Source organism: Ammospiza caudacuta, chromosome 8, assembly GCF_027887145.1.
Source record: "Ammospiza caudacuta isolate bAmmCau1 chromosome 8, bAmmCau1.pri, whole genome shotgun sequence".
In the NCBI taxonomy this organism is placed as follows: domain Eukaryota; kingdom Metazoa; phylum Chordata; class Aves; order Passeriformes; family Passerellidae; genus Ammospiza; species Ammospiza caudacuta.
Genome location: NC_080600.1, coordinates 24913393 through 24930352, shown reverse-complemented (window position 1 = coordinate 24930352; position 16960 = coordinate 24913393). Strand labels below are relative to the sequence as shown.

The following is a 16960-nucleotide window of genomic DNA, read 5'->3' as shown; positions in this document are numbered from 1 at the left end:
TCTACCTGCCTACTTAACCTTGAAGTCCCTCACACTTTTAACTCGGACTACACATCTTCTGAATTACATTTGTCATCCACACATTAAGGGCCATGACTGCTCATTCTGACTACATAGAATAGGCCAAAACCCCTCATTTGTTCTTCCTTCCTTGTGCTCACAATGCCTTTGAGAACTGCTAACACTTCTTTAGCAGTTAAGTGTGAATGAAGAATTTAAAGTAATGAGGAATGTATTAAGCCCAGGGTAGATTGTACCACTCTCAAACTGTCCACTCAGAAATCAAACTTACACTGCTGCAATTACTTTACACTTCAGGAATCAACACTTTCAACAGATTTTTGCATCTAAAAGAGGAATGTTCTTCCAGGCAACACTTTTTCAGCTGAGCACTTAACACTTGTAATACATCTTCAGATTTTCAACAAGTAAATGCAAACAGACTGTGCATTACAAACCTCTTCCACACAAAATTTACAAATAGAAAAATAAGTGACAAGCTCTATTTTCCTCCCTTTCTGGCTTCCAAAAAAGGGTGTTCTCTTTTCCATTTGGCCCCCAAACAGAGCAGCCCACTCTAGGGGCCTTGCAGGTGAAAGAATCCTGAATAATCATCTTCCATAGACTTTGATGTTAGATTTTTACCTAGCTTAATTACATGTCAAACAGCCTAAGGTTTTGGAATGCTCAAGGAGGGAAGGCTGAAATTGTGGAAATTCTGCTCCTCCCCACTAATGTACAAAGAAGCAAAATTCAAATTTTAGCTTATTTTCAAATAACACCCTATGATACTATAAAGCAGTATTCTGCTAGCAATTATAATCAGAGAATGAGCAGATATTATTTAATAGATAAGAAAAATAGAGTCTGATGAAATTATGCTGACTTTCATATATCTCAGCATGACATTTAACCTTCAGTCTTTCTACACTCTTTAAACTTCACTACATTTAATACAAACTATTCAGATTTAAAAAAAAGAAAAAAACAACACAGACCACACAAACACTTCTAGGTATTACACAAGGTAGTAAAAGGTTTATCTGCAGTTTTCAAGCCCTTGCAACACAAAATGTATTTTGTACCTACATATCTCTAAAGCAGATTGAAGAAGTAATTTTTACTGGCAATATCAACAAAAAGACAGTACAAATGTGCATCTGCACCCACTTCACATGACTGCAAGTTCTTTATAGACAGATTGATAGGCAGACAGAGGACTAGTCAAGGGACAATCTGAGGCAGAAAAGCTGAAGTGCCAGATATACAGCAATGCATTGTTAAAAGGGAAGTGTAGGATTTCTTTTACTGAATTATCATCCAATTACATATAACAAGATTATTATTAGTAAAATAGCATCTACAGACACAGCAGCTGATCAAGAACTCCTTGTGCCTTGCACGGTACAATCAAGGGCCATGCCCTGGATAGTTTGCACAAAAAGACAGGAGGCTCTTGAGCTCCCAGGGTGCACCAATGGCAAGAGGCCAAATGGGCCTGTTCTTCCTTCCACCAACACAGATTCATATTTTATTTTTAATCTGTCAGCACTCAAAAAAAGTCACAATATAATATATGAGAGGCACACTCTGTTTTGCTGGTATGTTTATTAGACAGTACAAGAAACAAGGCACATGTCAGATTGTTTGGGGGTGGGAGGCAAGGGGCAGTGGTGGAAATGAAAAAAGACTGAACTTGAAGCAGAAGATCTGGTTCTTCACCAGTACCAGCTGGACTTATTTTTGAGTAAACCGCATTTTGTGTTCAGCACAATGACAGGTATCAGAAACTATGATAAACAAGTTCTACTCTGACAGGTAAGATCCAGTACCTACATTTGAAATTTTTACTTACTGATTTATTTTTTTCAAAAAGCACGACTAAAAGTGAAAATATTGTCTTTCATTATGGACTTAGCAATACCATGTTTGCTGCAGCATTAGCATATTTTTATGGTTTGCCTTTACTTGCCAAGCAGGGATAAAACCCAGCAAAATCTACATTTAATTTTGTGCCTTGTGTCTGCATGTTCTTGCACATACAGATATTTGTCAGCTAAAGCAATTGTTACAACTAAAGCATCAAATATCATTTTAATTATGCTCACATGCAAAATCTTTGATAAAAATACTTAAAATCACTGTACTCAATGTTAAACTATTTGTTTTCAGTTAATACAGTTATAAAAGGGCTATAGATTAATTTCTGCTAATACCCCAACGTAAATCCAAGAATTAAAGAAATTCAGGATTTTAATCTACTGAAACTAAGCAGGAAAGCTTTCCTGCAAAGAAAAAAGGGTTTAGGTCTCCTGCAGACAACAAGTTCAAACGAATGACACTGTAAATGCTTCCTAGCAACATTAAAGATATTCATAATCGTCATCTCCTCTACCTTTCAGTTTTATTAATTGAAAAAGCAGCAAAAAGACTGATAAAAATGGAAATTGTTTATTAATTTGTTCTTAACAAATCCATTCAATTTATTGTCTTCAATTTTAAGCCTGAACCAATAAAGAGTACAAGCACTCTTTTTTTTTTTTTAAATACACCACATATGGACCTCCTAGGGAAAAAAAAAAAATAATCAGTTCTAATTTTTTTTCTTAAGGCTCTGGTATTCAGAACAAAACAACAATGGTTTCTACATTACCACTTTCAAACCAATTATTCTGGGAAAAGTTAAAAACAATTAAGATATTCTCTTTCCAAATTATTCACATTGATCCTAAATGTAAAACCCAACCTTATAAATTTAAAACCATGACAGTTTATTTATCATACATGCTAACAAAAAGTACATATCCATACTATGTATATTTTCTATCACACAGTACTACAAACAAAATAATAAAAATTAGGTTACTTTATAATCTTGTTTCAACTCACTTTTTTAAAGCAACAAATAAACTTTTCCTATCTTTTTAGTGCTATAAAAAGGCAGGAATAAGAAATAATCCTTTTAAGCAAGGACTAATTCTCATAGACAGGAGGTGATACTCCTTTCTACTGATAAAGTAAATATTCTTTATATTGAACAGACCAGGTTCCTTCTTTGTTTAAGTCATTGACAAATTTCTTGTACTTCAGTGATAACTGAGGGTAAGCTATTAATTTTTTCTTGGACACCTTCTTTAATCTAAACTGCATATAAAGTACTTTACAAGAGGACGCTAACAAAAACTATTTGTACTCCTTAGATATTTTAGTAAAATTATTATCTCTATGGCCAAACTCAAGAGAACCAGTACTTGCAGTGCTGCTGACAGATTAGCCTTCTCAATATAAAAATGTTTCAGACATTACATGTTAAGAACGTGTTCTGCCTTCAACTGGAAAACCCCACCCAGTTGTCTTTACATGAGGCGTCTTAGTCCACATAAACCAGTTGGAACTGTGTTAGTTGGAAGGGGAAGCAAGACTGTGGATCTCTAGGGAAGCATACACATCCCAGCTCTCCTAAATCTTAGTAGCTTCTTTTTCATGAATGGCACATTAAGTAGGCAAAAATCTGTTCTAATTGACCATATGACATAAAGAGGAAGAAGAACATGCAAACATGTAGAAATAAAGACAGCCTCAGTTACTCACTGGAGGAAGCATCCCAAGCATTTTCCTAAGAATGAACCTTGATAATGGCCCCAAGGCTGCTGCAGAATAACAATTTGGTAACAGAAGGTGGGGGGGAATATGACCAAAAGAGGCAAATCCTCAAGACTAGGGAGTATTTACAACTACATAGTGTGTGGAAAGTGAGGGGGAAAAACGTGCTTCAACAACTTAGAGAGAACATGTACAGTATATATCAGTGAGAAAGTCAGATGCAGTAGCAGATGATAAAACAACCCTCTCAGGAAGCTTTTATCGTTTTGAAATCCCGTATAATTTAAAAAAAAAATTTACCAACCCGTGTGCTGTTTTTTCACAAAATTAGACCCCATGCTGAGATGATGACCTGCATTCAATTCTGTCATGCTCTCCTGAAAGCTGATGAGTCACTGTAGCACTAGGAACTGGCCCCAGTAAGAGCCTTCCTGCACAGCTCATGACAGTGAAATTCTTTCATTTTTGTATTTCTTTTCTGCATCACTGCTAGAATGAAAATGGCTATGCAACATATAACATTTTGCCAAATTATAAACCTTACTGTAATTTTATTTTACCAGTTATTAAATGAAAAATGAAACCTGCCATGCAAAAAATAAACCACTTTCCTTTACAGATAATAAACACAGTAAGCACATAAAATGAAAGTTATTTCTCTCTTCCCACCACAGAACACATATCCACAACAAAATTCTTTAGCATCATACCAGTATGACTCAGCTTCACAGGGCACTAGTCATTTTGCACAAATTTCAAAAATTGGAACAGTTACTCATTGCAAACTAAATGTGTGGGATCATTGTCAGAAAACAGAACTGATGTGTCAGTACAGAACAGACAGACCACATGCTACAAGCATCTAGTGTGCCTAGACAGACATTCTAATGCTGCTTACTCCTGTCCATGACATTGGGAAGCACATCTATTCCTTTGGATGCACTGACACATCACATTTCTCCCTTATTCAGTAGTGACTCTGTTTCAGTCAGAAGCTAATGGCTGGGCACTCCTTATCCAGGTTCCCAAAAAGGAAATTCCATCTTGCAAAGCAGGCCTGAGTAAATGATGGATCATAGAATCATAGAGGGGACTGGGCTCAAAGGGACCTTAAAGATCATCTAATTCCACACCTGCTGCCAGGATCACCTGAACTGAAACAACAATGTTGACTGATGTGCTCACAAAAAATGCAGTTTTATCTTAAAGAACAATGAAAATGTTCTGAAACTGTTCTGAAAATGAACAATAAGAATTAAATAATCCTTTGGCTGTTTTGTTTTTAAGTAAAGCATATTTTTTTCTAGTTTTCGGTTTAAAAACTAATTTAAGAAATCCTTTTACACAAATAGCAATATTAATGAGTGTGCCATATTAAAAAGATAGTCCTTGAATTCATCAGAATAAGATAAATACAAGAAATATCATCTTCTCCTGAAACATTACTCTTCCTGTCAATCCCAATGGAAGTATTTTACCAATAATTTCCATAAGCATCCAAAATCTATAACTCTCAGATTTACTCACCCATTTTGACTTTTTGAGGATGCTTGATTCTGCTGTGACTTCCCTTCATTAGTGGCTGCTGGGACACTATATTAAATAATTCTTATTTTAAATAATTTATAAATTATTATTAAGACATAATAATTAATAAATTAATATTTTAAATCATTATTTAAATTACATCAGCTAAATACTCTAAGCAGCATTCCAGACACAGAGGTTAATAGTAGGGAAGAACTTCTCTAGCTGGTATAGCTGAATAAGCCCTACACCTGCAACATGCTTGGAAACACAAAAGCATACACGTTTTGCACCCTATGTCCTTACATCCAGAAGCAAGCACAAAAAACTACAGCAAAGGCATACACTGTCTCCCAGGTATCTCAGTGGTAACACACAACATACAAATCACATTGCTCAGAGGACTGCAGGCACTTGCCTACAGGTCTGCAAACTTTAACTTGGAATCCCCTCCTCATAGCAATCTCTCCATCAGTCTTTCACAATGTCTGCTAGAAGAAGATTCCAACCATGCCTGTTATATTGCTGTCCAGAGAGTCAGTATGTCCACACAGCCTGTTTAAAGACAAGAATTTTCTTTTAACAGAAGATAAAAACCATTACCTGGATTTTAAAAACATCAGTGAATGTATCAGTTCCTGGGATATCTTGTGGACTATGCTTTTTTTTTTTTTTTAAGAGATGCCACAGAACACAACTAAAGCCCCAGCCTTCTTGGTCCAAAAAGCATGACCCAGCAATCCCCATTAAAGGAAGTCCCAATTCCCCATTCTCTGACTTGAATGCAGGATGTAGTACCATGACCTGGCTGTGCAGGAAAATAATTGGGCAGACACACTGCTGCTGTAAACCGTGCCCTTTTGCTGAAGATCTGGCTTCTTGATTGTAAAACAAAGGCAAGTTATTAATGTTAAAACTATAAAATAGAGCAGGTCATGGAAACAGAACCATTTCAGTCAACTTTTATATGTTGTTTCATTAATCCAAAACAAAACTTCTAACAGCACTCCTTTGATCTCTAATCCACTTTCAGCATTGCAAAACAAAGAAAACATTAAAACCCCTGAAACCAACAGTCAAAGCTTAAGGAATACACTAAAGGCTATCCATTTGATTTAACAGTTCTATGCTTACTCATTAAACTTATTTTTTTTCAACTGTTCTGTAAGTGTACTGAATCAAGGGAGAAAAAAATTGTTAACAAGAATTAACACTATCATAATGAAATGGACTTCAAAATGTACCTCAAACAATGAAGAGCTATTTAAAGAGATGTTTACTCTTCACTGAATCATATTTTCTGTCTTAGATCAGTACAATTCAGCAACTTCTTTGAAATTAAAGGAATCGTACTGCATTGACTGAGAAGAAACCTTGTTATTTTTTCACCTAGAAACAGCTCAAGGTATTTTTGAGATCATTATTATTATCAAATTATATAAATAAGAACTTAAGTAATTTTAAAAACAGCTCTTATCTGCCACAATCAGTGTAAGCTATTAAAAAGAAACTGACAAATTATTATTATCATCACTAATTAGTCAAAGTGGAATAAAAACATCCACTTCTCTTTAAATAGAAGTTAACCTGTAGATTCTTAATTAGAAGGGACCTTTAATGTTTTTCAACAATGACAGCTTCTAGAAAGTATAAGTTCCTCTGAAACATCCAAAGTACTATATGGTTCCAGTGTCTTTTAAGTAGAGTTCCGAAAGAGAAGATACAATTCCTGCTTAAAAAAGTGATAGAACAGTGACTCAAGTTACATATTTGTCTATCTGAAAAGTTATCACAACCACTCAGATCTAAAAATAACTATTGTAGAAGACTGAATCGATTCAATAACATAGATAAAATAAACTACATCTGCAATGTGCCTGCTTACTGCTCAACTAAAAAGAAGAGTATTCATATTTAGAAGGTTCAGTGTTAAAGTATGAGAAGTTAAAAGTGCAAGAAGTGCATGGAGGAGAAAGGCTCCAAACAGTACAAGTGATTTCATGTCAACCCAGGAAGCCTAAAAGGAAAATAATTAAAAGGCTGTAATGAAATTGCAGTCTACCTTTACCCCAAATGAATCTTTGTTATTTCCTGCAAAACACATGGCAAGTAAATCTGGATTAAAGTCGGATTTCATTGCTCAAATTTCCAATCAGCTCAATTTATGAAAGAAGGTTTTGGTTTGTCTTACAGGGAAATAGAAGCATCGCACACATCACACATTTATCTTACTTGAAATCTCCTTGGATTCTCTGTCTCTGTTTGTCTTCACTCCTGTAGCTTAATTATTTACTGTAATTCTAGCATTTGGCATAGTACCTAGATCTAACCAGGTGTCATCCAATTACTGCTTTCAATATTTAACTAAAATTCTGGGATTTGACCCATTCTTTGCTTTAGCTGATTACTTTGCAAATACCTGATATGCTTTACTGAACAGAATACAGAAAAAGAGTGAATTATTAAGAAAATTCAAGAGATGTACTAGAAGTGGGCTATTCATTAAAAAGAACAAAGAAAAAAAACCCCAAAACCCCTGTTAGTGCACAGAAAAGGTCATTAAAATGTGAGAAGACGATAACGTGTTTCACTGACAGATACTTGCAAATTGTCAGGCCTCACGAACTAAACCAGTTTAGAAGCCAGGTACATGGACATGCACTGCAATTTGTGCTCTTCATTTTGTGTCAGTACATCTCCCAGAGAAACCAATACAATTGTCCTAGTGCAGCATTATGAATTGCACAAAATCTAGTAAATTGTATGTCAGGATCGCATCAGTACATTCCTATTTCTTGGCATCCCTTTTTCCCTTCTCATTACTTCCAAATCCTCAGTCACTCAAGTCTCCAAACTCTAGGTCTTGGCAGGGGTGGGATCTTCCAGACAGGCTTCTCTCATTTAAAAGTGTGCAGTGCTGTACAAGGAGGTATGAACAGTGACTGACCTGTCGCCTGTAGCAATGTCACTGTACATCATCCTACAGACAAATGAAATAGTTTTGAGTGAAGACAATGTCTAAAAACCATTGAATTATTAATTTGGAGATTGAACTATTACAATGCCTTATGGAAAATATATTTCTCCATGACTTCTTGATAGAACTGCTGTACCTCTTCTCTACTTGGTCTTACCATACCTATTTCTTAATGGCTTGCCACACTTCATGCAAATATTCATTGTGATTTCTGATGTACCTTATCATACCATATGAATTCATTCTCAGAATGAATTCATTCTCAGAATGAATTCTCAGCCTTCATTCTCAGCCTAATAGAGACCTCATAATGGTAACAAATTTTAGTCATATTTGCCTGGGATGTATCAAGCTGATCATTTATCACTGCAGAGGTGCAGGATACAAACCAAATTTGGTGCACTAACATCCATCCATTGTCTCTAGTTTATGGCTGAGTGTAAAGCACTTTGATATTTTTCAAAACAAACAGGAGCAATAGTCCCGTGATGCTCCTGCTTGACACTACCTTCACTTAACTACATTTTAGATTCCAGTTACACTTTTTTCTGACAACAATTACATCACAGACAGCAAGACCTATAAAGGTTAAAGAAACAGGCTCTGTACTGCTGGCAATTACAAAACACAGCATTTTTATTCTGTTTATGAGCACTATGGTTACTCTCAGTAAAAGCAGAATTAGGTAAATCGAGGAAGAGTATCATTTGAGCAAGTCGTTAGGTGAAAGGAATGTTCTAGAAACATCCATCCTATATTGAGAACACTCAGATATTGCCAACAAAAATCTCAAAAAACATCAGTGAAGTGAGTTTGGAAATATTGAGGATTAGGCAAGATAACAGATTTTCACCATATTCCTTCAAAGGCTTGGGATTGCTTTCATGGTTCTCCAAATTTGCTATTGGAAATAAGAGTCTGACATAATCTCAACATTTAAGGAACTGTAACTTAAGGTTACCAAATATTTCATTATCATAATCACAGTGCAGACAGAATTGCTATCCAGGTATTTTGCTACTATCAGTCAGTCATTACCAAAATTATACTGTTTGTTTTCCACAGTTATTCTACTGTGGAGGCGGGGGAGGGCAGAATGGGAGAAAGAACACCATAAAAGTAAAAAAAATTTTGTACTTCTACTACTTAGGGATACTAGTTCAAAGACTCTCTCTGCTTGTTCTGTCATGTCTTTGAACAGATACGTTCTGGACAATCAAGCCGCTGTAGAACCAAAAAAAAATTTTTTTTGATCTGTACTGCAGGTTCCATTCTATCCAATGTAAAATAATAATGCATAGGATTAATTCTGCCCAGTGTGACCTCCTTGGCTGGAGTTTTTGCAGGTCTCCAGCACATTAGCTATCTCTTATTTCCCTGTTCATAAGTGGGAGCTGCTAGCAGCAGTTGCTGTATAATTACTTAGTTGATTCTGTCTAAGGAGCTTAAACTAAGAGTTGAGCAAAGAAAGCAGATTAACAATTTGAATACACACGTAATACACAGACACCCACAGAAGCAGCAGGACTGCAGGTCACTACGCGGGGCGGAGGAATGCACTTTAGCCACTCTTGCTCCTACAAGACAGGCTTGATTTTCAATGCAAGGCAATTAAAGAGCGCGAAGAAGGGGAAGGCAGGAAGATGGGCTGCAGTCACAGCCGGAGGGAGCGCTTGGGCACACGGCTACTCCATCCCTAGCAGCCAGATTAGCACCGGAGGAGCGGCACTCAGCCTGCTCTGCCAGTCACATGCTCCTCCATGTCGCCTAGCAACAGTAAAGCCCAGAGAAAAAGTTCTCCCTCTCTCAACTTCAAATCTGCGTCTGAGACCGACTGAGGGGAGCTTATTGTGCTCCAGACTAAGCATCTGTTTCTTTCTTATAGCCTTCTGTAAATGACCACATACACCACACGTACGCAAGCAGGTCCATGCAGAAAACCTCCTTCCCCTCGGCCCAACCTGTCTACGTGCAAGTGCTGCAGCCCGTGCACTCCTCACCAAAAACAACTCTAGGTACAATTTTAGTGGTCACCGAACCAGCCCTTGGAATGCAGGTGAACTCTGCTCTGCAAAACCACCCGTATTTCAGTAGCAAAGAAAGCACAAAGATCACAAGGAAAAAATGCAAAAAGTCTGGGGTGATTTTTTCTTTTTCTTTTTTGGCCTTATTCACAGCCAGTAATCAGCACTCACAGAACAACCTGCCTGCTTGCATTTCCACAAAACCATGAGTTTAGACCATGGAGTTGCAAAGTCTGACATGTCCCTCAAAATTTAGCCACATTTGTGCGCTGCTGTCTTACACAACTAGGAAAAAAAAAAGTTTGCACAAACCAGAAAAACAATCAAAGGAGGCATCCTAGGATAACTTAAAAACAAGATGAAGTGAAGCTAAAGAATCGGTGGTGTTTGCAGTGCTTTTAAGGCGCTACTTACTTTCCACAACAGAAACCGACTCCATCAAATGACTCCTGGAAAGAGCCAGCTGTCTCCCCTAGCTATTAGAAAGAACTCCTTGAATCAGCGCCCGTTAACCCTCTACTTTCAGACACTTTGGTCTTTTTCTAATAAAAGTCCCCGGAATGGGGATATGCTCCTTGCGGTGCAATTCCCACTCCGGAGAGGCTGGAGCACAGCACTTACCTTGGCAACTGCCCTGCATCATGCATGCAGTGAATAATATGAGCAGTTTGCAAGCAGTTGCTGCTCTTCCATCCATCCGATGGTGAGGTTCCATCTGGGCTGGGATGCTCCAGCTTCCTCAGAAGCTGGCTCCTGGCCTCCGGGGTGCTGATCTGCACAGCAGCAGCACAAGGAGCCTGGTGTCTTTTTCTTATCCTGCTAGTTGCAGAAGAAAGGCGTGTTCGCCTGTTGAGACATCGCGTTTTCTATAAACTCCCACCCTCCAGACATTGCATAAAGCTCTTTATACCCGTCGGCCCCGGAACCAGCATGAGGGAATCAGGCACTGCTCCAGGCCCTGCAGCCACAGGCTGCCTCTGCCCCTCCTTCCACACTTTGCAGGATCGCCGAGATGCTTCCAAGAGCCTGCACTTTGCTGACTTCGTATCAGAGTCCATTGGTGCTCTATTTCATGTGCTTATCTCTTTGGAGTAGTTCTGGGAATTGCAGGTGGCAAGTGAAGTATGTCACTGGTTTTAGTGTCCCAAAGGCATGCTCCAAAAAAGAAAAAGTATTTTTGATAACTCTGAAAAAAATCCAACATATACTCACCAGTGCAGAGGTAAAGCTTAGAACTTAGAAGTCCTCACACAAATACTATGAAAGGAAACTGTAGGTATGAAACTTACTTTTGCACTTTCTTAGCAGATAAAATCAGTTTGGTAAAGTGCTTTGGCTGTGAATTCTCAAGATTATCAGCTAGAGACATGCTTCTTTAGTTCTAACTTTCCAACAGTGTGTGCAATACACAAAGAAATATCTCCTTGTGTTTTACTGCTGCCATTTCAGGAACCATATACCCACTAACAAGGGAAGAGCAGTATGTAGGATCACAGAGAAAAGATAAAGACTAACTTCAGGCTGGAATGCAGCCCCGGAAAAAGGACAAACATTTTGGAGGCTTTGCTTGCAGGATCAGAAGCATCACATATAAAATGTGTGAAGTTAAATAATTTTTTTATATTAGTCAAAAATAGTCTTTCATGCAGGAAATTTAGTTATACCTAGCTGTACTTTCACACATACACACACACATCAACAGTGACTACTGTGCATACATATCATGGGAGAAAGATAGGTCTATTTGTCTTCCAGGAGGCTCTGTCAGATTAATTTTAATGACACCACCTTTATAAATACCACATATCTTCTGCATTAGCATCATGCCATGCTCATTATACTGAAATGGCTGTTTGCTGATGCTGCAAAAGAACTTAAGCAATATTTCAAACCTTAACTCTTCTTCTTTTAGGCATGGATTGCAAGTTCAATAAAGGGGTAGAGGTGCCTCTGTTGTCCCTGCAGAAGTTGCACGGGAACATGTTGCTGCTTATTAGCAAACTGTGATTTCTCTCCAGGTCCTGTAGGACGCTAATCCCTCTAAACCTTTCCGTAAAGGCTTTCTATCTATCAAGATAGTAAAGAGGGGGGGTGGGGAGAGAAGATGTGGAGCATAGGCTTTTGCAAGGTTGTGATTTATGCAGGTTCAGGGCTGTTTGGTGTAGTGGTACGACACAGCACCGGGGTCAAGCCACAAGAAACACTGGGGGCAGATCAGAATATTCAATTAGCTTCCTGGCACCTCTGAATCACAAAGAGAGGATAAGATCTCTCCATCACAAGATCCAGAGCTGCCGGGGGAGGGGGAGACATGCCCTCTTCAAATCTCCCTCCTCCCTCCCACCCTCTCTCCTTTCACTGTAGGGGAATAGTGCCTGAAACATTCCTTTCTGCACGGAAGGTCTTTTCCTATTGTTGTTTTCTTTGTGTTTCAGTGTTGCCAACTTACTGGAATTCTTGTCGTGGTTTCACAGCAAGGCTCAGGCTGACCAAACGGAACCAGCTGCGTTTGTGTATGGGGCCGCTGCTGCTTTAATCTCCCAGCAAGGCCGATGGGGAGGGAACGAAGGGATCCTCGGAAGGGAGCAAGCAGGTCTGCTCTCTACGGATGGGTGCCTGCAAAGCCAACACAGACTGACGGTACTTAATTAGAAGAGGAATTGTTTAAAGCAGTTCACACCCCAGCAACACGCAGAGAGGGCAAACAGTGCTTGAGAGCTGCACCCCCAGGCTGAGAGCTATGTGTATTATTCTGTCACTGTATGCTTGAAGTGACCTGGGTGCAAGCTTTGGGAGGCACCCACCTGTTTCAGTCCCTCACAGCTGGCAGCCAGAAGTGCTCCTGCCCCATTCACCATCACCATTTCTACTCATCTGTATTTGCCACAGGTGACAGGCTAGAAGGAGTCTCCAACAGGAATGGTGGCAATGCTGTTGACAGTGAGCTGAGATGGTGGGTCATGCCCTTCCCACCCATTATTCTTTGCACTCACAAGACAGAATTTTCATTTAGAGATATATAAACTGATAAGCCCAGATATGCTACTGCTGAATAATATTAATAAAGGGCCAGCACAAAACAATGCTATTCTTCTTTTTACTTCATCTAAAATTTTCTCCTCTCACTTAACCATGGCACCTCATCATCCAACTAAAGGGACCCTGTCCTGCTGGACACCATTAAATGGGACTTCTTCGAGACTAGAGACATCAAGATCAGAATAAAAATTCCTCAAGGCTTTCCCATAACTACACCCAAAATTGCTCATGTGGGTGCAAAACATCTTTCTCTCATCTTTCTGTTGACTGTTCCTGTTGGCAGCTCATGACTTCTTATTGAACTAGACCTAGGGATTTTTAGTTGATCATACATGTTTAAGACTATGTCTGTTAGAAGGTTAGAGGGAGAAAACATAGGCAATGCTGTTGTTCATTGAACTCTACTTTTGGTTCAAAATACAGTTTGGGATGCCTTTGCTTTTCTGGATTTTAGTGTAAGCAAGAACTCAGAAAAGCAGTTCAAGGTGTAATTCAGAACTAACAACGACACTGCTTACTTATTAAGGATATCTGCTAAGCAAGGAAGTTAAAAATTAAAAGGCTTCATTTTTGACCAAGGTTCAGTCTAAATTAATGTCCAAACTCATGCAGTTCTTCACAGACAGATAGAAATATCAGGGTTGATGTACAACTAGATAAAGATAGAAAGCTGATGGTTAAGGAAAGTAAAAAAATGTATATATTCACTATAGGAAAATGTGGGTCAGATCTGTAAATTTGTCTCTTCTGAACTTCTCGGAGCTAGGACAGTTTAGAGAGGCTAAGGATCTGCCCAGTGCATTATCCAATAAGGCTGTAATTGCCATTGGCATTCAGTAATCTTGTGGTCAATCTGTCCTTGGATAAACCCAGGTGTTTCCACATAGAAAACATTTTAAGTTACAAGCTGTGTTTCCCATTTCACATTTAAAGTTTAATCATTAAATCCTATGCCTTTACCATGACAAGCTTTTTTTGTTATTTTTGGGCAATCACGCTAAAGCAAGGCTACATTTTAAACATACTAAAGCTGTGCTCATTTTTTGGGAGAACACTGGTAATGACAAGTCATACAAATCTAAACTAAACTCGGTCTCTCTGCCTGGGTAACAATATAAGTACCCAACAGCAGCAATTAACTCTTCAGATTTCATCCATCTTTGCTATTCCACAATCTAAAGTGTCCCATTTCCTTAACTGAACCTTAGTTTATAGTAAGCAACAATGTGTGTGTTTGAGTGTGTTAGAGGCTTCCTTTCTTAACAGGCTATTAACAGCAGGATGGGCTCTTCTGAGATACTATTTTTGAGACATTTCCTTCACCTAAGGTCCACTTCAATTTTCATCAAAGACATCAGGGAGAGCAGATTAAGCTGTTTTCATGGGGATCCACAGTAGCAATGTGTATTCGAACTTCACCACTTATTTTTTCCAAATACACGTGTTGTGAGTAGAAGTTTCCTTAAAAGGTCCTGTTTTAGGGAACATGCACCTTGTACAAAGGACCAGTATTAATTTCAACTCTGCAACACATGAAAAAACCCAGACAAACAGACAATAGCCCCAGCTTCATCAAGCTTCTCATATAAGCCACATCACATTTCACAGTATCTAAAACAATGGAAATTATTTGCCAGGGACGTATTTTCTTCCAAGAATTTAAAGACAAAAAAAAAAAAAAACCAAACAAAAAAACCATCCCACAACAACAACACAAAAACATCACCTTATCTCAAACTAAGAAAAAGAGAGCCTTAGTTGGTATAATACCCAAAACTCTAATGCATATTTGTAACTAAAGCACAGATTTCCAGAAGACTGGACCAAAAGTGGGTCTCCAGACCACATGAATGGGAGAAACATTAAGCTGAGGAGATGTGAATTGGTCCAGAACAGAAATCACAGAGTCAGAATTGCACAATGCAGCTGGCACTGTGGCCGAAAGTTTTCTCAAGGTCTTCTGGTTAGTGAAATATTACAACTTCTCTTTCAACCTGGCATTATATTACTGCATTCTGGAACAAGAAGCAGGAACATGGGAACTTTTTTGATAATTGCCACTGAACAAGTGAGACTAGTAGAAAGACAGTCAGTAAAGGAGCTTCCAAAACACCCCAGGTATATTTCATCTGCAGAAATGGGCCTGTGGGGGAGTTTAACAGTAACTATGTAGAGATGAGAGAGAGAGTTTTTTTTATTCACCTGGAAGGAAGAAGAAAGTGGAGAAAGATTAAACAGATTGCAGTTATTCTATCCAGTTGTCCTTTGGTCAGCACAGTCTGGTCCACCCTAGAAGTCCCTGTGCCCTGTCCTGGAGACACAGTCACCAAGTAAGGGCAAGTATGCTCTACCTCAGCTGCATCTCTCACTGCCAAAGATCTTGGTACTTGCCTTACTGCAAACAGATTTCTTTGGAAGTTTCTCTGTCTCTAAAGAACAAAGTCCTCATTTTTACTCCAATCCACTGGCCCTTCAGTGCCATTCTGCCCTACAAGGAAGCAACAAATGGGATTTGTACTTGAAAAGGAATGGGAGGTAGAGAAGCATTTGTAAATTACTTATAATATAAAAACTTTATAGGGAATTCACAAGGAAAATAGGATAGGCTGGAATAACTCTGCATCTTCCTTACTCTTTTCATTGGTTTACTTTCCTATTAATAACAGATATTAGGTCTGTTCAGGACAAACATCTTTGTAAGTGGGAGGCATACTAAAAATGGTTAGGTATCATTCCTCCAACAGCTAGGATGAAATGCTTGAGAGATCACAAAAGCAGTCAGTCAAAAGACCCAAGAAAAGATAAATAATAATACTTCAGTAGTATTAATTAGAATTCCAGGCCAAACCCAGGGTAATAACAGTAAACAAATGAGAACATGGTGTAGCAGTACAGGGATTGCAGTTGACAGATTCTCACAGTTTTGGTATGTATTTCAGAAGACCACTGCTTACTTATTAAAAGAAGTTGAAAACATGGCCTAACTCTGAATTTTCTAAACAAGCCTCCACACTTAGTGAAGAAGAGAACTAGACATCAATAGGCCTATTAAACACCATCTGAGAACAAAGTCACTGATTGTATGGTGAAAGTATAGCTACCCCACAACACCCTGAGAATGAAAACCACTGATTTGTATACAGAGATATTTGTAGTATAAATATATTTTTATGTTAAATTAAATGGAAAAACATGAAGAAAATCAGCCAAAGATAAGCCACACTGTAGCAATTCTTAACTGATTGTCAAGGAACAATACCCAAAATATTTGGTTTGAAAATAGCACCTGATTCAGTCAACCTGCAAAACTACTTTGACAAGAAGAGACCAAACTCATGAATGCATGAGGTCAAAAGGATTACAATAATTAAAAAAACCTAACCTCTCTCCTCCTTGGGGGACTTGTTCACAGGAATGAGATATAGGACAGTTGAGTGAGCACAAACTTTGGTAAGCAGGGCGACTGGCTGGACTAGTCTACCCTTCCCCCTTCTCCACTTTCCCTCAGAGCTGCAGCACAGCCACTGCCGGTCCCTTTTGTCCCCTCAGCCAGCAGACCTTAGGGGAGCATGGTGGCTGTGCTCACTTCACAGCACAGCCCCAAATGCACCACAGAGCAGCAAACGGCAGCAGGGACACCACAGCCTCACACTGCTGCACTGCTCTGCCAGAGTCTCAGCAGCTTGTACTGGGCAGGAGGAGCAGGGTACAAGCCTGGAGAAGCTACATCCACCTGAGCTACCACAAAAAGAGTATATAATGGTATTTTTATAATCACTTCACAGAATAC

The 16960-nt window shown here is 38.7% G+C and overlaps 1 protein-coding gene across 1 annotated transcript in view; it reads right to left on the bottom strand.

Moving 5' to 3' along the window:
• LRP2 (LDL receptor related protein 2) overlaps positions 1-10969 on the bottom strand; it is a 110489-nt gene extending 99520 nt beyond the window's left edge. The window contains exon 1 of the mRNA XM_058809952.1: positions 10753-10969. Coding sequence (XP_058665935.1) covers positions 10753-10846 — 94 coding nt within the window. The 5' untranslated portion in view covers positions 10847-10969. The remainder of the gene's footprint in view (positions 1-10752) is intronic.
• Positions 10970-16960: the final 5991 nt, after the last annotated feature.